At 46.2% G+C, this 21639-nt stretch overlaps 1 protein-coding gene and 1 long non-coding RNA gene across 2 annotated transcripts in view; both read right to left on the bottom strand.

The window, feature by feature from the left end:
- Positions 1-605: 605 nt before the first annotated feature.
- On the bottom strand, positions 606-12330 carry LOC119425075. Its single transcript, XR_005187546.1, has 3 exons — positions 12276-12330; positions 11952-12072; positions 606-771 (listed from the first exon to the last, which is right to left on the bottom strand). It is a non-coding gene; the product is annotated as an uncharacterized LOC119425075 (long non-coding RNA).
- Positions 12331-12455: 125 nt separating this feature from the next.
- Positions 12456-21639, bottom strand: part of LOC119427515 (probable E3 ubiquitin-protein ligase HERC1) — a gene marked incomplete at its 5' end in the record, with an annotated part of 106360 nt that continues 97176 nt past the window's right edge. The window contains 1 exon segment of the mRNA XM_037695147.1: positions 12456-12643. Coding sequence (XP_037551075.1) covers positions 12456-12643 — 188 coding nt within the window.

The following is a 21639-nucleotide window of genomic DNA, read 5'->3' as shown; positions in this document are numbered from 1 at the left end:
TTCGAGAACTGACGGCACAAACGCAGCAATAAGCTGGCACGCCAGTCCACCAATCAGAACATCTACAACTTATCCTGATTCATGCTCAATAATCCAGGTAGAAAAATCTAACAATGTTCAGCAAGGTCCTCTAGATGGGTTTCTTTTTGTTGAAACGCTTCATCTTTCATCCAAAAGAAGGTGCTATTTTATAAGACTGAGTTTGTTGTGGCTCCTCGGACTGATGAAGTCTTTTGGATGAAAGACGAAATGTTTCAACTAAAAGAAACCGTCCAGAGGACCTGAAAACTTTGTTAGATACAGCTACAGTACAACTGTTTAACTTTTGAAGTCACCCTGATTCAAGATAGCCACCACAAATAATTATCCTTAGCAAACACAAAACTGGCTATCACTCAGAAATATAACAAATGTTGAGCTAAGCTCCGTCTGGCGGTGGTTCAAAGTAATTTACATTTTCTGATGGTTTCAATAAAGTCTGGAAAGTGGGTCAGCAGATATATGACATTACATGTCTACTGATCTTTCATGGTGTTAGAAAAGACTGAAGTCCAGATTGTACAATGAAAACAGACACAGCTGCAGGCAGATGTGCTTACTTCCAGCTGTCATCACTTCATGTTCTCTGTCATCCTCTTCATTGTTTTGCTCCTGGTGACTGTCTTCTCTTTCACAGTCCGCTCTCTCTTCAAGCTCTGCTTCCTCGTCAATGGTGCGAGTGAACGAGTGCTCCTGAGGGTCCATATCCAGAGAGTCCTGATTGTCTGAAATCTGCCAGTGTGAAATGGGACATCAGAGTTTTACGTTTAGTTCAAAATTGGCCAAACTCTGTCTGACTGGAGCTTTAGCTAGTCTTCAATCCAGCCAACTTTGGCCTGTTTTATCCTTGCTAGAAAACAGGGTGAATGTGGTAAATCTAGATGCAGAAACTAAAATACAAGTCTTGTCTTCTTATAGTTGTGAATGATTTCATCTTTTTTTTATTTATTTGGTGATAGGAGGTGAAAAGGACTGATGTAGTCAATGAAGGTGGACACTCAGATCATTGGCAGTTGCTTAGGGTAATATTGAGGGTAACCACCATATTAATTCTTATCTATTTTTTTTTTTTACAGAAATAACATTTTACTGACATAGGACCTCATGGTTCACAGCTTCATAAGTAATTATGACTAGAATAAAATAACATTACATAATGAGATAAAAGGCACATTTATGAGGAGTTTTATGCCATTCGTTTTCACTTACAGATGAACGCAACTATTTGACAATTTATTGTAGTGCACATGCAAAAGCATTTCCCCCACTATACAGAGTCACACTGCAGGTCCACCTCTGGTCAGAATGGTCGAGTTTCAGTTGAAGACTTGCAGTCATTTTTTCCATTATGTAGAAACATTTCAGTCTTTGTACCCACTCAGTTAAGGTTGGTGACTTAATTTTCGTCCAGTTCACTCTTACCTTTTTTTTTGGCAATTAATAAAATAAATCTTAATGTGGTTTTTTTTCTGAGCCATTTGTTTCTTTATGCATACTTCCCAACAGAACCACCAGTAGGTCTAATTATTTATTTATTTGCAAAGTTTTGTCAAAATCTTTGACTTTTTTCCACAAAATTATTGAATTACTGGGCAGTCCCAAAATATATGTGGTCTAATTTTTCATAGTTCCTCCAAAATAGTCCCACATTATGTTCCTTCATACAAGATGAGATCACAACAGGTGGGTTGAAATACTTTATTTTTAATTTCCAGTTAAATTATTTCCACAATTGCCTATTAAGTTCTTAAAGGTTGAATGTAAAAAAATTACCAATAATTATTATATTTAATTCCAGTTCCCATTTTCCTTAAAATGTATAATTTTGTGTGGTATCATATGTAACCTTTAGACACTTTTTAATATAAATTAGAAACATGCCTTTTAATCAGAAAGTGTTTTTTCTGCAATAATGATAAAGGTTCTATATTATTACAACGTTTCCCCACCATCTCATATTCTTTTTGATTTGAAATATAATGTCTTACTTGAAAATATCTGTAGGTCATTGGATGAAAGCTGAAATTGTTCCTAAAGTTGGCTAAATGACTTGAGTTACGTTCCATTAATAAGTAGGTGAATTGTGTAAGAACCTTTGATGGCCCACCCCTGAAACCCACTGTCCCACAGTGATGGAAGGAACTGGATGTTGTCCATTATTAGCATGGCTCTTAAAAATGACAAAGGACCTCTTAGCTTTGTTCTAACTGCTGTCCAGAAATTCAGATAATGTTTGTTCCTTTGTCCATTCCTTTCCTTTCCTTTCCTTTCCTTTCCCTTCCTTTCCTTTCCTTTCCCTTCCTTTCCTTCCATCCATTCATCCACCCACCGTCTTTACAGATAAAGGTAAATTCTAAAGGTCATTCGTCATTTTTTTCGTCATTTTTTTGGGTCGCGGGAGTCACTGGTGCCCATATCCAGCTATCACTGTGCAAGAGGAGGGGACACTATGGCCAGGTCTCCAGTCCATCACAGGGACACACAGAGACAAACCTTGGTTACGTACTGTAACCCCAGATTCTATGCGTATAGGCGTAGCCCATTAAGGCTATCGCTAGTGGGTTTATCCCCTCGCACACAGCACTGAAAACTTTAGTCCATGCCCACCTGCTGTGTGTGGGCCTCACCCCCGGTCCGTATAAATTACGATGAGACCGGGCAATCGGCTCCCAAATAGCTTTCTTCTTCAGCCATTTAGGAACCAGTGAGGCCCAGAGCTTAAAGGGCTGCGCTTATACTCATAGAATCTGGGGTTACAGTACGTAACCAACGTTCTACTTGGTATAAGCTTCGCCCTTTAAGGCTATCGTTAGTGGGTTAAAGGCGAAGCAGGATGTAATCTATGCCTCACTGGGTCCATTCAGACACAACATGAAGCACCTGCTTGCACACAAAAAAAAACCCATTTCATCACTCAGCCTTCTGTGAGTGTAATTACGCGCTCCATGCGCAGGAACGCACCGGAGAAAAGATCTCTGGTGAGGAAAAAGGCTGAGATAGCAGACCTGCTGCTGTGAATAGGAACAACAGAGGTTATGAATTGTAACAGTGTAACGATGAACAGAGCAGACCAACAGTTCCTCAGGATGAACCGGTTAATAACCATAAAATCAGCAGTCATGAACTTGTGACTGATAATAAATATCTCACACTGCGACTGCATGCAGGCAGGTGTGAGCTCAAAAGTGAGGCTCCATGAAACAAATAATAATCATTCTGTCAGAACCCTGAGAACAGAATGGGTCATGGAGAAAGTAGAAACATCACATAGATAAAAATGAATAATTGAACATGGCGATGACCAGGCAGCCGCCATACAATCATCCTCCACTGTCATCCCTCCTTGCAGAGCCATGGAGGATGAAAACCCTCTGGTGGAATGTGCTCTGAGATTCTCAGGAGGATCCAGTCCAGATGAACCGTAAGCTTCGGAAATAGCCTCACACAACCAGTGAGAGGTGCTGGGTGGGTAAAGGACGTCCTGAAGAGCTGTCCCAGTAATGCACGAACATACACTGAAAGCGGCGCAGTGCGGTCGTGTGCACCACGTAACATGAAACATGGAAGTAACATGAAAATGTGCGCATGGGACAGAAGGAGATGAGATGTTGCTTCCTCCTCAGAATTATGAGGAAGAGGATAAAAACCCATCCAAGGTTATCACTCTCTATCTGAATGAGCTTGTGATGCTTTTCAGAGCAGGGTTAAAATGTGGTACAGCTGAACTGCCGTCAGCTTGAATTCTGAGACATGAGGGAACAACAGAGAGAGCAGATAATCACTCACTCTCTTTGTTGACGTCAGAGCTAACAGCAGGACTAATTGAAATGACAGAAATTCAAGTGAAACCTGATCTAAAGGCTCAGAAGGAGCTTTGATCAGAGCGTGCAGGACCATCATTAGGTCCCACCGTGGAGCTAGTGGACGTGACACTGGTCTGTGTCTCCGTACACCTTTCAGGAAACGCTTAATCAACGGGTGATAAAAACTGTTCTGTCACCGAAGCCCTCGTGACAGGAAGAAATAGCTGCAGCATAAGTTTTAATTGTGCTGAACGCTAGATCTCTGTCCATCAGCTGCTGCAGAAAGGACAGCATGCCACCTAGTGGACATGAGATGGCCTCCACGCCTTTCTCCGTGCACCAGCGCTGAAAAGCTGTCCACTTTGATATAAGAGCATAAAGGAGCATTTTTGGCCACGGGCTGTGAGCGAAGGCGTCCACTCCTAACCGTGGGTCGTCTCTTGGGCTCAGAGAGAACCATAAATGACACTGGGCATTCTCCCGTGTGGCGGACAGATCCACTGCTGCTCAGCCGAACCTGCTCCAAATCCGAGAGATCAGCTCAGGATGGGGGCTCCAGTCTCTGTGGCAGGGACTGCCCCTCGACATGATATCCGCTCGCCTACCATACCATACCATATCAATTTATTTATAGAGCACTTAAAACAGCAACAAGGCCAACCAAAGTGCTGTACAAAAGAAAACAAACATGCACAGCGGACAGGAAAACATAAAATAAAAATACAGATACAAATAGCAGCAGAAGCTAACTAAAACGGCCAACAGTGTAGAGTACAGACCGGACCAAAACAAATCACACTGTGTTAAAGGCAAGAGAATAGAAGTGGGTCTTCAAGCGAGACTTAAAGACTGAGAGTGTGGGAGCCTGCCAGACACTCGCCTGTTCAGGACGCTGGGAATGTACACCGCTCTGATGGAGAGCAGGTTTTTGTGTGCCCCTCACAACAGCTATTTTGCGATGCGTAACAGTTGGGGTGAGCGCACGTCTCCCTGACGGTTTATGTAAGCTGCCGTCACTTTGTTGTCTGTGTGGATCAGAAATGCTGATAACGCAGCAGGGGCATGTTTCAGTCATGTTTCAGGCCGTGAAACATTCTAGCACATTATGTGAAGCGACATGTGGTCCAGCCACTGTTCTCCCACTGCCTGGGACAGACACATTCCTCCCAGCTTGACAGGAAGGCGTCTGTGAAAACCGAGACGTGTGACGTAGGCCTGCTGATGGGAACTCCCTCTGACAGAATGAGGGGGGTTTCCCCAGTGATTAAGATCGGTTCTCACGGAGGGGGGCACAAAGATAATCTGCCTCTTTTGGTGCACAGGATCTATGCGCAGGTGGGCGAACCATCTCTGAAGGCGTCTCATGTGAAGTAGGCCCAGCGGAACCACGATGTGGGCCAATGACATCGTCCCAGACGTCGCATGACAGGCAGAACTGTCACTATGCTGCAGGGTTTGACACGGCAGAGCTGAGCTGATAGAGCTTCGGCTCTCAGTTGTGATAAACGGGCTCTCATTGTAGTTGAGTTAGCTCCACTTCCAGATAAACAATCATCCGGGACGGAAGAACGGAAGTTTTTCCCAGTTTACAGAAACCCCAGGTTTAGCAGGTGTAACACTAGCGTTTTGGTCTGTGTGACTGCTTTCTAACTGGACCGAGCTAATAAGAGCAGATGGTCCAGATAAAAAGAATTCTCATTCCTGCCATGTGTAATGACTGCAGAGCCATCTCCACGCATTTTGAGAACGTGCGTGGGGTTTTTCAGAATGATGGAAATGTGAAAATATGCGCTCTTCAGATCCATGGAGATGAAAACCAGTCGTTCTGGTGAAGTTCTCCAGCAGTTGTTTGTCAGCATGTGGAATTGTCTCCCCATGATCAAATTGCTGAACATGAACAAGTCGAGAATGGGTCTCATCCCTCCGTTTTTTTATCAGAACCAGGAAGTAGTGGGAGGAAAAAAACCTGTATTTTCCTCTCCGTTGGGAACGCTGGAAATCACGTTTTTCGTCAGAAATTCCTGAACTTCTGACTGGAGAGACGAGCTCTGTTCTGGAGAAGACAGAACCGTCTCTATAATCCCTCTGAACGGTGGGGGTTGAGCTGCGAACTGCAGCGTGTAACCCCTGCTGATCAGACGATTCGTCCATCTGTCCAGGGAACACACTCACTGCCACTCTGAGTAACGTTCGGAGAGCGGGCATGCATTTGTGTTGTGTCATGTTTCTCATGATATTCAACCAGACTAATCTCGCTACGGAGATTCTCTGGGGGGAACCCAAGGGGGGCTCCGACAGAAAAAAGGGTTGTATGTGTGCCTCTGTGCTGAGCCCAGGTTGCGGTCTCACATTAGAGCTGAGGTGAACCGGTGCGCACTGAGAGGAGGTGTGAGCGCTTTCTGAGTGAGACGTCATTTAGGTAGAGGCTACAGCTGTCGTGGAGAAACACGTTTACTCCCGCTGCGCGCGAGTGGGCAGAAAACAGCAGATATTAAAAACGGGCTCTGGCTGAAAACGAGAGATTTTACCGGACTCGGTCTGCTGAAAAAAACATAATTTTAGCTGACATGGCAGACGAGTGTTTTGTGATATTTACTGAACTGCGGAGCCATTTAAAACACTGTTTAGAGGTTACTGGCTCGTTCTGTGTGGGGAATGTGTGAAGAGAGGCAGCTGTGAGATCAGCTGATCTGACAGTCTCAGATGAAAACTTTACTTTCAGAGGTGTTTCTGTTTTATATCAAAACATACATCGTCAAAAAAACAACAACACATACATTCCCCTCAAGGATCTGTTACCTAGTGGAGGGGGCTGGTGGAGGAGCGGAGCGTGAAGTCGCTGCCGCAGCTGTGGAGGAGCGGAGCGTGAAGTTGCTGCCGCAGCTGTGGAATGCCTCTGCTGCTGTTGCTGGCCAAGGCAGTCCCTCCAGCGGCCGGAGGGGTGGGAGGAGGATTGTGACATCACCAGATGGTGTACAGTCTCTGAGACCTCCTCGGACCTCTGCGATTTCTCAAGGATGGTCCTGAAGTTGGCTCCGAACAGTGCCTCTGGGGTGATGGGGCCCTCCAGCAGGTCTTTCTGCAGCCTCTCGGACAAGGATGGCGAGAGGCGGAGCCAGGTGGTCCTCTGGATCATGGTCATCCGGGCGGCGATGCGGGACAGGCAGACCGCAGAGGTGGCGCACATGTTTAAGATGACGTCAGCGGCTTTACAGAGAGAGCTCTTTGTCCCCTCCAGCAGGAGTCCTCCAGCCTTTTTGGGATGATGTAGGCCAGCAAAGCGATGTTGTTGTTCGCCGCAACCGCCTAGGATGTGCACTGGTGAGCTCGGTTGGAGAGCTTTGCCACCCTCTGCTCATGCTTTACTGGAGGGATAGGTTGCCGGTCCATCCTGGAAGCTTTTGTCCCAAGTGCTTCCACCAGGCTTGTCTCCAGGGGGGAGAACCGAGGGGAAAAAACACAGATCGGTAAAAACAACCCTCCACTCTGGAGATGGAGGCGAAGGTGGAGACTGATGTCTTCAGCTTGCCAGACCGCAGAGGTGGCGCACATGTTTAAGATGACGTCAGCGGCTTTACAGAGAGAGCTCTTTGTCTCCTCCAGCAGGAGTCCTCCAGCCTTTTTGGGATGATGTAGGCCAGCACAGCGATGTTGTTGTTCGCCGCAACCGCCTAGGATGTGCACTGGTGAGCTCGGTTGGAGAGCTTTGCCACCCTCTGCTCATGCTTTACTGGAGGGATAGGTTGCCGGTCCATCCTGGAAGCTTTTGTCCCAAGTGCCTCCACCAGGCTTGTCTCCAGGGGGGAGAAACGAGGGGAAAAAACACAGATCGGTAAAAACAACCCTCCACTCTGGAGATGGAGGCGAAGGTGGAGACTGATGTCTTCAGCTTGCCGGGCCCAGCTGCAGCCTCGTTCCAATGTGACGTCACAGCTGGACAGCGAGGCCAGATGGGATCAGGGCGACGGGGCGGGGCGGAGCCAAACCTTCCCGCCAGATCATCCGATCAGGACGGAGGGAGGCGAGGGACGGAAAGTCCCTTTGTGTTAGCAGCCTCCTGGATTATACCGGGCAACTCCGAAAGGAGAGCGTCGACGGCTGGGAACGGTGTGGTCGCCGAAGTGGGAAGACCCGAGGTGGCTGAGCATCTGTTTGACCGCTCTTCTTCCATCACTACGCTCTCCAGGAGGGAAAGGGCGGCAAGGTTGTTTCCAGCATCGCCTTTCTCGGAGGAGTCATCCAATTCCCTGCATGACTCTGCATCAAAGAAAGGCGGTGGCGTCGTCCCGCATGTAGCGTCAGCCAAGGAAAAAAAAAACACTCAGCGGAGCTGCTGCCCGCATCGCCTTTTTCGAGGGAATCATCCGATTCACAGCGAGTAAAAAACGTTAGAAAAGGCGATGGTGTCATTCAGCAAGTAACAGCACGCCACGGACAAACACTCAGCGGAGCTGCTGCCAACAACGCCTTTTTCGAGGGAATCATCCGATTCACAGCGAGGAAAAAAACGTTAGAAAAGGCGATGGTGTCGTCCAGTGGGTAGCGGCCCACCACGGAAAAGCACTCCTCGGCGCTTACTTTGAACAAGGCTGCTCGTCTCTGCTTCTTCTCTGGGAGGAAGAGCTCACCAGAACTGCAGGAGGTTGGCGTGGCGGAGACCCAGGCATCCTTAGCAAAAGTTGTGCCGGTCAAAGCTGGACAACTTTTCCTTCTTCGTTCTTCTGACAGTGCTAGCTAGCTGGCTGAAGAAAAAATGGGAGCCAATTACCCAGTCTCACCGTAATTTATATAGACCGGGGTGAGGCCCACATAGCATGTGGGCATGGACAAAAATTTTCAGTGCTGCGCGTGAAGGGATAAACCCACTAGCAATAGCCTTAAAGGGCGAAGCCTATACGAAATAGAACGAGACAAACAACCATTCACTCTCTCACTCACAACTAGGGAATACTTAGAGTTACCAATCAGTCTAACATGCATGTTTTTGGTCTGTGGGAGGAAACTGGAGTACTCTGAGAAAACCCACGCATGCACGAAGAGAACATGCAAACTCTACCCAGAAAGTTCTAATCCATGAACTACTGTGTTCAATTGTGATGCCCACTAGTGTTTCAGGTTTGGTAGCCTCAAACCCCCTTTATCCTTTGATAAAAGAAGAAATTTGAATCCTATGTCTCCTTTTTTGCAAAAAGAAATGAGAGATGCATTTATTTAACATATTAAAGGTACTTTGACAGTTAAGGATTGAAAAAGAAACAGAAGCCAAGGCAAGATATTAATTTGCACTGCCTCAACCTTTCCAAGCACTGAAACAGAAGAACTTCCAATTGTATTTTATCTTTTTTTGATTTATCTAATTAGAATATTGTGATTAGAATCAAATGACTGTGAGATACTTTTTGGTGAGTATTATTCTCAGGTACCTAAATCCCTGCATGAGCCAGCAGAATGAAACAGTTTCATTTAACGGTACAGGCCAGTTCCCCAATACCATCACCGTTTCCTCATTAATTTTATACCCTGAGACTGAGCCATATTAATGAATGCATTGCATATATGCAGGTATGTTGTCAGCCAAAAGGGAGGTCTTGAGGAGAGCATTGAACCTGCAGTCAGTAGCGGGGGAGTGGTGGCGCAGAGGTTAGAGAAGATGGTCCTGAGATCAGAAAGTCGCAGGTTCACCTCCCAGTACCGTCAACATCAAAATGTACAAACCGGATTCCAAAAAAGTTGGGACACTAAACAAATTATGAATAAAAACTGAATGCAATGATGTGGAGATGGCAAATGTCAATATTTTATTCGTAATATAACATAGATGACAGATCAAAAGTTTAATCTGAGTAAATGTAACATTTTAAAGGAAAAATGTGTTGATTCAAAATTTCACAGTTTCAACAAATCCCAAAAAGTTGGGACAAGTAGCAATAAGTGTCTGGAAAAAGGAAATTGAGCATATAACGAACAGCTGGAAGACCAATTAACACTAATTAGGTCAATTGACAACATGATCGGGTATAAAAAGAGCTTCTCAGAGTGTCAGTGTCTCTCAGAAGCCAAGACGGTAAGAGGATCACCAATTCCACCATTGTTGCGCAGAAAGATAGTGCAGCAATACCAGAATGGTGTTATCCAGCGTAAAATAGCAAAGACTTTTAAGTTATCATCATCAACCATGCATAACATCATCAAAAGATTCAGAGAATCTGGAACAATCGCTGTGCGTAAGGGTCAAGGCCGTAAAATAATGCCAGACCACATTCTGCAGCAATCACAACATCATGGCTACGTAGGAGAAGGATCCGGGTACTGAAAGGGCCAGCCTGCAGTCCAGATCTTTCACCTATAGAGAACATTTGGCGCATCATAAAGAGGAAGGTGCAACAAAGAAGGCCCAAGACGATTGAACAGTTAGAGGCCTGTATTAGACATGAATGGGAGAGCATTCCTATTTCTAAACTTGAGAAACTGGTCTCCTCTGTCCCCAGACGTCTGTTGAGTGTTGGAAGAAGAAGGGGGGATGCCACACAGTGGTAAAAATGGACTTGTCCCAACTTTTTTGGGATTTGTTGACGCCATGAAATTTGGAAACAACAGATTTTTCCCTTAAAATGATACATTCTCTCAGTTTAAACTTTTGATCTGTGATTTGTGTTCTATTCTGAATAAAATATTAGATGTTGGCACCTCCACATCATTGCATTCAGTTTTTATTCACAATTTGTTTAGTGTCCCAACTTTGTTGGAATCTGGTTTGCAGGTGGAACAGGTGAAACACCCACACCTGCCTCCACCCTCATTCGCATCACTCTGGGCCTCTGAGCAAGGCCCTTAACCCCCACCATATGCTCCCTAAACAGGTCTCTCTTGAAAATGAGTTCTCATGGCTCAATGAGACTACCTTCATAAATAAAGGGTAAATGAAAAAATAAATAAAATTATGAATAGACCCTTCTTTATCTTCTATTCCTTGAATTTGTACATTTTGACATGTGGCCAAGACTGCTATACTAAATGCAAAGAGGATAGGTGACCAAGTCTACTTACCTTACTCCTCTTTCCCCCATGAATGAATCACAACAGCACCCGTTTACCCCAACTTTGACTTAGGACCGTTGTAAAAAGTATTAAACCAGGTGACAAATGTACCACTAAATCCCATTTCTAGCCATGTTCTAAGAATAACCTGTCAAATTGGTCAAATGCTTTCTCAGAATCAAAGTTTAAAAGCACTGAGGGTGTTATGTTTTTGGCAGCTACTTTTTTCATTTTTTCATTTACCCTTTATTTATCCAGCCACGATAACTAATTTTCAAGAGGGACCTGTTTGGGGAGCGGATTGGGGGGGGGGGGCTTGCTCATGGGCCCAGGATGGGGCGAATGAGGATGGGGGCAAGTGTGGGTGCTTCACCTACCCCACCCACAATTTTTTTGATGCTGTCGGGGCTGGGGCGTGAACCGGCGATCTTTGGATCACAGGCCCACCTCTCTAACCTCTGCGCCACCACTCCCCCGCTACTGACTGCAGGTTCAATGCTCTCCTCACGTTTTTGTTCCTTGCCAGCTTAAAATAGACCCAGTTTGTTCTGGTTTTATTAGGGGTTTTATATAACTCTGAATTTTGGTGACTTGGATTGAAGTTAAGATATTATAGTCTTTACATAGAAGGCTGATTGGCGGTAGCAATTACATTGCATGGAATCCAACAAAGTTGGGTTAGGTCCTCTGGACGGTTTATTTTTGTTGAAATGATTCTTCTTTCATCCAAAAAACTTCATCAGTCCGAGGGGCCACAACAAACTCAGTCTTATAAACATAGTGGGTCAACCAGTTTGATGGTGTTGAGATGGTTTCTGGAGTCCTGCGTACCAGGCAGGTGTTGGCATGGAGGATGCCATCCTTCAGCTGCTACACCGAGCCCACTCACGTCTGGACACAGTGAGGATTCTCTTCCTGGACTTTTCTACTGCCTTCAATACAATCCAGCCCTTAAGCTTCGATCTAATCTGATTCATGCTAATAATAAAAGATGTTTGTTGTTGCTGCCACAGGTCAAAATAAACATGGACTGTCTCGTGAAAAATAAAAAAATGTGTGTTTGTAGCTCACCCTCCGTTCACGTGAAGAAGACCTGGTCTGAATAAAGTCCATGTTCTTACAGGCCAGCAGGCGGTTTCTCACTTTATAAACACTGCGATAGACTTCTGAGAGGGACTTGGAAGGTTGATACCTGATGGAAAAACTATATGAGATGCTGGTGTAGGATCTCAGTCATCCAGGACATGGTAAACTCAAAGCATCTGGACTTCTATTCTGTAGCTGAAAACACTGGTAAACAAAATGTCTCCAGCTACAGAAGGAAAATATGTTGTTTTTTTAATTCTTCTATGAGATGTTTCATTAGGATGGAACAGTGCAGAGAATTTAGTTTACCTTTCCTCTCCACAGGCTTGGCCCAGTAGCCCAGTGTGCTTCAGCAAAGCTGCAAACACAAACCTGGACACGGTGTCCAACAGGGACTCATTATTTAGAGAGGCGTTGTCCCAGTCTGCAACAGGAAACAGAAGTAGGTCAATGTTCTTCTCTGTTCAAGGCTAACTGCAGCAGATGTATTTAGTAAAGCAAACCTTTGCTGATGGCGTAGTCCTGCATGTTGATCCACAGGCTGTTGGCAGGTTCTTTAGAGGAACCCAGAGCCAGCACCACGAGGACACTCAGGTCAGGAGGCAGAGGGCAGTCAAAAGTCTTCTGCTCTTCGTTTCCTGACAGTGCTGCCTCCAGCAACAAGCTGATGCACATGTCTAAAGGAAACATCACAGCTTGAACAGGTCGCAGAGAAGACTCAAGAGGCCACGAACATTCAAAAACAACTCTTTTCACAACAACGGGCACAAAATGTTTAAACAACAGCCCAAGTTCTGGACATGTGTTGTTTCATCATCTACAGGTTCAAACTCATGTCTTTTATTTTGTAGGAAAAAAACTCCACCCATCCATCATCCCTCCATCCATTCCTACATCCATCTATCCCTCCATCAGCCATTCATCATCCATCCATCCCTCCTGCATTCATTCCTCCATCTATCCATCAATCCATCCATCCCTCCATCCCTCCATCAATCCATCCATCCATCAATCATCCATCCCTCCCTCCATCCATCCACTTGTTCTGGACTCGGGTCACGGGGGCATCATCTTGAGCATGGAGGTCCAGGCATCTCTCTCCACAGCCTCCTCCTCCAGCTCTTCTGGGAGGATTCCAAGGTGTTCCCAGGCCAACCGAGAGACATAGTCTCTCCAGTGTGTCCTGGGTCTTCCCCGGAGTTTCCTCCCATTCGGACATGCCCAAAGCACCTCCCTAGGGAGGTGCCATGGGGGCCTCCTTACCAGATGCCCGAACCACCTCAACTGGTTCCTCTCGATGTGGAGGAGCAGTGGTTCTACTCCGAGTCTCTCCTGATAACTGAACTTCTCACCCTGAATGGACTTTTGTTTATTATCTGGGTGTCCAAATACTTATTTAAAACGTCAAACAACAACGTCCATGCTCAATAATCCAGGTATACAATCCAACATTTTTCAGTCAGGTCATCTGGACAGTTTCTTTTTTTTGTGCTGAAACGTTTCGCCTTCGATCCGGAAGGCTTCATCAGTCAAGGAAACACACAACAAACTGCTTCTTCCCCCAACAGCTTACTCCAAAGTGGAACAAACCAGTTCTGCTTGTGATTAGATGGCCTCTTTGGTACGCCCCTCCTCAATTGCCAGCCCTCTTTCTTGTTGACAGTCCGCTCCACAGTACTGAAACTAAATTGTAATAAAACAGAACTTCTTTTAATTGGCACTAAATCAATACTAAATAAACTTCATAGCTTTTCCATTCCAGTTGATAACTCTTCCATCTCTCCCTCCTATCAGGTTAAGAGTCTGGGTATCATCCTTGATAGCACCCTCTCCTTTTCCTCTCATATCAATAATATCACTCGGTCAGCCTACTTTCATCTTCGAAATATTAATCATCTCCGTCCTTCCCTCACTCCTCACTCCACTGCTGTTCTTGTTCACAGTCTGGTCATCTCTTGTTTAGATTATTGTAATTCTCTTCTTTTTGGGCCTACCTCAGAAAACCCTTCATAAATTACAACTGATCCAAAATTCAGCTGCCCGAATTATTACACGGACCCCATCAATTCATCACATCACACCTGTTTTACAACAACTTTATTGGCTTCCCATCCCATATTGCATCAACTACAAAATACTCCTCCTTACCTTCAAAGCTGTCCACCACCTCGCTCCTCCATACTTTTGAACCTTGTTCACATGGCTACATCTGCTCGTACCCTCAGATCCTCTTCTTCTATTCAGCTCATTGTTCCCCTTGCCCGTCTTGTTACTATGGGAAGCAGAGCATTCAGCTGCTCTGCTCCCCAGCTCTGGAACTCACTCCCACCTGATTTTCGTAATACAGATTAGAGGATGACATTTTTTCGGGAGTACCGCCGGTCACGTGATTCCGGACAGATTCCGGCGGGACGGAGTCAACCTCATTATAACTCACGTGACCGGGACATGACCGGACTGAAAGCTAACGGGAGCAGACAGGAGCGGGAACCGATCAATAACCAAAAATGAAAATGAAATAAACAAAAAAAAAATAAAAAACACGGGCGCAGCTATTTTGTAGTTTTCTTTCAGTAAGCCTTCACTTTAACACAAGTCAAAAGGACTACATTTCCCAGGAGTCAAGTGTTCGAGCCGTAGCTTTTCACCGTGAGGGGGAGGAGCAGCGAAGCGGTACCGAGTAGCTGAAAATAGTTTGTAACACAAGGTAAGAAGTAACTGTCTGTCTATTAAACTCACAGAACAGGCAGGAAAGTGTCAAATAACTCTGAACTTCATGAGTTGTGTGTTGGTGCTGTGCTGATTTAAACTTTAGTCTCAGCTGTGAGGAGCTGCAGGGAGTCGGACTTTGTTTACCGTCAGTAAATGAACTCAAACAGCACATTTTTCTCCACCTTGTCCCTTTTAATTTAGAAATGATGTTCTGCTTTGTTATGTGGGTTTTTAGGTTAAAATTTTCATTATCTGTTGCTGTTTGTAATGTAAAAAAAACATCCGAACTCTTCCTGGTTAAAGTGCACGCATTCACCGGTAAAAATATCCCAGTTTTTATATGAAAGGCTGGTTACATATAAATTATAATAACAGTTATTGTAGGGGGGACATATTGGTGCGAGGTCTGTGGGTCCTCCCCCATAACTTTTTGAATAAAGTAGCTGCTATTTCCTGCATTCTGGTGTATTTTAACAGGTTTAAAACATCTGTTTACCTACATAAGTAAATCCTTTATTCAATAACTGTTTTATAAAGCATGTCACAAGAAGAAGCACTAAGCTTTTTGTTTGTCTTTAATTTAATTTAATTTTTCTACCTAACACAGGAAGCTGTTAGCTCTGGAAGCAAGCTGTTAAACAGCTTTGGACACAAAGACCCTTGTCACACACTTCAACAGAGCAGGTAAGATACATAACATCTTGTAATCTCTGCCTGTGAGGCTCATTAAATAATTATAAAATATGATAAGTGAAATAAATAAAGAAAAATTGAGCTTCTGTAATTTATAATTGCAAATGTCACATTTTCTTGACTTAATTTCAATTGTAAATCTCTTGTTTTTGATCAAATATTTTTTTCCCAAAAGAAAGGCCAACAGATTGTAACTTGTAGTCACTGTAACACTATTTTTACTCGTGCATGTCTTCTTTCACTTTTAGGTTCCACAAGGCTCTGGACTGTTCCAGCTGTGGAGAGATGAGGTGGAACACCAGACCTGCAATGGTCCAGTGTGTAAATGATGCTCTGCAGTCTGGGAAGATGCACGACATCATGCTTCACCCAAACGAGCTCGTTACCTCGACCATATACACTGAACTTCTGGAGGACGTCGTCCAGTGTATAATAATGCCTTTAAACATTTTTATTTGTTGAGTTCTCTGCTTGGTACATTATTTTTCTATTTTTGTTTAAACAATTTAAAACATGACAGTGATGTCACTGTTTAAAGGAACCAATTGCTCAATAAATTAGTAAAATGCAACTTGTTATGTTTGGGTTCTTTCATCTAAGGTAGACATGGTGTGACCCATGGACTGGTTTAGATTTTTGTTTTTACTGTAACTGACCTTCAGAAGAGCCAGAAACAGACTCAGCAGCTGATCCTCCGTAGAAACATTATATGGACTACAGACCATGGATTATTTGTTTTATGACACTTACTGAAGGTTTTTGTTTGGATTAAAACAATAAATGTCTCTATTTCACCACAGATGAACTGTTCCTGTTGCCATATCTTTTGAAATAAAACTGCACAACACAAAGTAATTTAAACAGGAATGGGTAGAAGATCAAATCAAATTCAATGTATTTCCTAAAAATTAAATGAAAAACCCCCTCCCTGGGTTGCCACCTTACCGTGGTGGAGGGGTTTGAGTGTCCCAATGATCCTAGGAGCTATGCTGTCAGGGGCTTTATGCCCCTAGTAAGGTCACCCATGGCAGATAGGTCCTAGGTGAGGGACCAGACAAAGTGCAGCCCAAAGACCCCGATGATGAGACAAATAAATGGACCTAATGTTCCCTTGCCCTGACGTGGGTCATCGGGGCCCCACTCTGGACCCAGGCCTGGAGGTGGGGCACGCGGGCAAGCGCCTGGTGGCCGGGCTTATACCCATGGAGCTCGGCCGGACACAGCCCGAAGAGGAGACGTGGGTCCCCCTTCCCATGGGCTCACCACATGTGGGAGGGGCCAAAGGGGTCGGGTGCAATGTGGGATGGGTGGTGGCCGAGGGCGGGGACCCTGGCGGTCTGATCCTCGGCTACAGAAGCTGGCTATTGGGACGTGGAATGTCACCTCACTGGTGGGGAAGGAGCCTGAGCTGGTGTGTGAGGCTGAGAGGTTCCGGCTAGAAATAGTCGGACTCACCACTACGCATGGCTCGGGCTCTGGAACCAGTTTCCTTGAGAGGGGCTGGACACTCTTCCACTCTGGAGTTGCCCCTGGTAAGAGGCGCCGAGCTGGAGTGGGCATACTTATTGCCCCCCAACTTGGTGCCTGTGTGTTGGGGTTCACCCCGGTGAACAAGAGGGTGGCCTCCCTCCGCCTACGTGTGGGGGGACGGGTTCTGACTGTCGTTTGTGCTTATGCACCAAACAGCAGTTCAGATTATCCACCCTTTCTGGAGTCCTTGGAGGGGGTACTGGAAAGTGCACCTTCTGGGGACTCCCTTGTTCTGCTGGGGGACTTCAATGCTCATGTGGGCAATGACAGTGAGACCTGGAGGGGTGTGGTTGGGAGGAACGGCCCCCCTGATGTGAACCAGAGTGGTGTTCTGTTGTTGGACTTCTGTGCTCGTCATGGATGGTCAATAATGAACACCTTGTTCAAGCATAAGGGTGTCCATATGTGCTCTTGGCACCAGGACACCCTAGGCCGCAGTTCGATGATCGACTTTGTCATTGTCTCATCTGATCTGCGGCCACATGTCTTGGACACTCGTGTGAAGAGAGGGGCGGAGCTGTCCACTGATCACTACCTGGTGGTGAGTTGGCTCCGATGGTGGGGGAGGATGCCGGTCAGACCTGGCAGACCCAAACGTATTGTGAGTGTTTGCTGGGAACGTCTGGCAGAGTCTCCTGTGAGACGGAGTTTTAACTCCCACCTCTGGGAGAACTTCGAACATGTTCCGAGGGAGGTGGGGGACATTGAGTCTGAGTGGACCATGTTTCGTGCCTCTATTGTCGAGGCGGCTTTCCAGAGCTGCGGCCGCAAGGTTGTCGGTGCCTGTCGTGGCGGCAACCCTCAAACCCGATGGTGGACACCGTCGGTGAGGGATGCTGTCAGGCTGAAGAAGGAGTCCTATTGGGCCTTTTTGGCCTGTGGCACCCCGGAAGCAGCTGATGGGTACCGGCAGTCCAAGCGACATGCGGCTCGGGTGGTCGCTGAGGCAAAAATTCAGGCATAGGAGGAGTTCGGAGAGGCCATGGAGAACGAGGTCCGCGTGGCTTCGAGGCGATTCTGGTCCACCATCCGGCGTCTCAGGGGTGGGAAGCGGTACGTCACCAACACTGTTTATAGTGGGAGTGGTGTGCTGCTGACCTCAACTCGGGATGTTGTGGGTCGGTGGGCGGAATACTTTGAAGACCTCCTCAATCCCACCAGCACGTCTTCCACTGAGGAAGCGGAGCCTGGGGACTCTGGGTCGGGTCCTCCAATCTCTGGTGCCGAGGTCACCGAGGTGGTTAAAAAGCTCCTCGGTGGCAGGGCCCCAGGGGTGGATGAGATTCGCCCAGAGTTCCTTAAGGCCCTGGATGTTGAAGGGTTGTGTTGGCTTACGCGACTCTACAATATTGCGGGGACGTCGGGGGAAGTTCCCCTGGATTGGCAGACCGGGGTGGTGGTCCCCATATTCAAAAAGGGGGACCGTAGAGTGTGTTCCAACTACAGGGGAATCACGCTCTTAAGCCTCCCTAGTAAGGTCTAATCGGGGGTTCTGGAGAAGAGGGTCCATCGAATAGTTGAACCTTGGATTCAGGAGGAGCAGTGCGGTTTTCGTCCTGGCCGTGAAACACTGGACCAGCTCTACACTCTCAGCAGGGTCCTGGAGGATGCATGGGAGTTTGCCCAACCGGTCTACATGTGTTTTGTGGACTTGGAGAAGGCGTTCGACTGCGTCCCTCGGGGGACCCTGTGGGGGGTACTCTGGGAGTATGGGGTACCGGGCCCTTTGACACGGGCTGTTAGGTCCCTGTATGACCGGTGTCAGAGACTGGTCCGCATCGCCGGCAGTAACTCGGGATTGTTCCCAGTGAAAGTTGGACTCTGCCAAGGTTGCCCTTCGTCACCGATTCTGTTCATAACATTTATGGACAGCATTTCTAGGCGCAGCCAAGGTGTTGAGGGGATCTGTTTTGGTGGCCTTAGGATTGCGTCTCTGCTTTGTGCAGATGATGTGGTCTTATTGGCTTCTTCAGATCGTGATATACAGCTTTCGCTGGAGCGGTTCGCAGCCGAATGCGACCCGGCCGGGATAAAGATCAGTTCCTCCAAATCCGAGGCCATGGTCTTGAGCCGGAAAAGGGTAGAGTGCCCTCTACGGGTCAGGGAGGAGGTCCTACTCCAAGTGGAGGAGTTCAAGTATCTTGGGGTCTTGTTCACGAATGAGGGAAAAATGAAGCGTGAGATCGATAGGCGGATAGGTGCAGCGTCTGAAGTGAAGCAGGCGCTGTACAGGTCTGTCGTGGTGAAGAGAGAGCTGAGTCAAAAGGCGAAGCTCTCAATTTACCGAACAATCTACGTTCCTACCCTAATCTATGGTCACGAGCTTTGGGTTGTGACCGAAAGAATGAGATCTCGGATACAAGCGGCTGAAATGAGTTTTCTCCGCAGGGTGTCTGGGCTCTCCCTTAGAGACAGGGTGAGAAGCTCAATCATCCGGGAGGGACTCAGAGTAGAGCCGCTGCTTCTCCACATCGAGAGGAGCCATTTGAGGTGGCTTGGGCATCTGTTTAGGATTCCTTCTGGACGCCTCCCTGGTGAGGTGTTCCGGACATGTCCCACCAGAAGGAGGCCCAGGGGAAGACCCAGGACACGCTGGAGGGACTATGTTTCTCGGCTGGCCTGGGAACGCATCGGGATTCCCCCTGAAGAGCTGGCCCAAGTGGCTGGGGAGAGGGAAGTCTGGGCCTCCCTACTTAGGCTACTACCTCCACGACCCGACCCCGGATAAGCGGAAGAAAATGGATGGATGGATGGATAAATGAAAAACAGGAGCAGGACAGGAGTGGGAGTGATTCTGAACAGGAGCAGGAGTCATGTTACCAGGAGTGGGACAGGACAGGATTATTTTTTTTACTCTGGACCAGGATTGGGACAGGACAGGATCATTTCTGTGGGACCAGGACAGGACAGGAGTGAAAATCCACTCATGTGTCATCTTCTAATACAGACTCACTGCCACATTTCAAAGTCAAACTCAAAACTCATCTGTTTAAAGAAGCCTACACTCTGTGATTGCAACTGCCTTGTCTTATTTCAATTCTATTTTACTTGTTTTTACTGTGTGTATAATATTGTGTCTGTTTTTATGATTGACAATGTAAGGTGACCTTGAGTGCCAAGAAAGGCGCCTACAAATAAAATGTATTATTATTATTATTTGTCAAACTGGTTGAAAACAACAAAGTCCATGCTCAATAATCCAGGTATAAAATCCAACATTTTTAACATCTTTTTAACATTTAACGTCCAACTTTAAAACGTCTTCAGTTGATCCAAAATGCTGCTGCCAGAGTCTTAACTGGAGTTACTGGGAGAGATCATATTTCTCCAGTTTTAGCTTCTCTCCATTGGCTCCCTGTCAAATCCAGAATAGAATTCAAAATCCTACTTTAAACCTAGAAAGCTCTCAACAACCTGGCTCCATCTTATATTACAGATTTTTTTGTTCCATATTTTCCTAACAGAGCACTTCGCTCTCAGACTGCAGGTTTACTTGTGGTTCCTAGAATTTACAAAAACAGAATGGGAGGCAGATCCTTCAGTTATCAGGCTCCTCTCTTGTGGAACCAACTTCCAATCTCTGTCCGTGAGGCTGACACATTATCCAGTTTTAAGACTGGGATTAAGACTTTCCATTATGATAAATCCTATTGGGTTGGCTTGGGTTTCCTGAGCTGTCCCTTAGTTATGCTGCTATAGTCTTAAACTGCTGGAGGACAAACTGACCACACTTTTCACTCTACTACTGTCTTTACTTACTCTGCTCAACCTGTTTTGTATTTGTAATTATTTTTTCTATCCTTAACATGTTTTTTTTAGGTTGTTTTCACACCTGATAGTCCGGTAGGCTCGGTTCGGTTCTGGACCAATATTCATGACCTTTTGTTACATTTGAGCTGGTGCGTTTGCATTCACACTGCACAGTGCAGTCGAGTCAACCTGTTCCCCCCCCCTCGCCTGTGGGGGCGCTGCACCAAGAACTACTGAAAGAAACGACACAAAAACCTCTGAATACACTTCTTCTTCTTCTGTAAATAAAAAAAAAAAAAGAAGTGGCATCAAGTTTTATCAGTTTTAGGAGTTATATTTAGTCATTTTTCAACAATGGACTCAGCATGAGCAGAAGATGAGACAGAACACCATGGAGAATATTGTTTTCCACACAAGGCAGCTGACGGCTCCATATGAGCTAAGAGAAATGTGTGTTTGTCCTGCGCTGTACTACACTTCCTGCTTGTGGAGCAGGGCCTGGTCTGATTACATTCATACTGTACTGGAACCGCGCTGGAGTTCTCTTCTACCGGACCAAGACCTAGGCTTTAGCCCGGGCCAGAGGTCGCCTTTTTGTTCCGTGACAGAGTTCAATGGCACGTTCACACCTCCCCAATACAACCGGACTTCCTAGGAAAACGAGCTAGAGTTCGATTAAAGCGGACTAAACAGGGCTTCTGTGAATGCACCCTTAATCTTTCAGATACACCTGGACCTATATCTGGACGTGGACCTATATCTGGACCTGGACCTATATCTGAACCTGGACCTATATCTGGACCTGGACCTATATCTGGACCTGGACCTATATCTGGACCTGGACCTATATCTGGACCTGGACCTATATCTGAACCTGGACCTATATCTGGACCTGGACCTATATCTGGACCTGGACCTATATCTGGACCTGGACCTATATCTGGACGTAGACCTATATCTGGATGTGGACCTATATCTGGACCTGGAC

This window comes from Nematolebias whitei, chromosome 2 (genome assembly GCF_014905685.2).
Source record: "Nematolebias whitei isolate Nwh7 chromosome 2, NemWhi1, whole genome shotgun sequence".
Lineage (NCBI taxonomy): Eukaryota > Metazoa > Chordata > Actinopteri > Cyprinodontiformes > Rivulidae > Nematolebias > Nematolebias whitei.
Note: the sequence above shows the minus strand (reverse complement) of the source record. Positions and strands in the feature narration are given on the sequence as shown.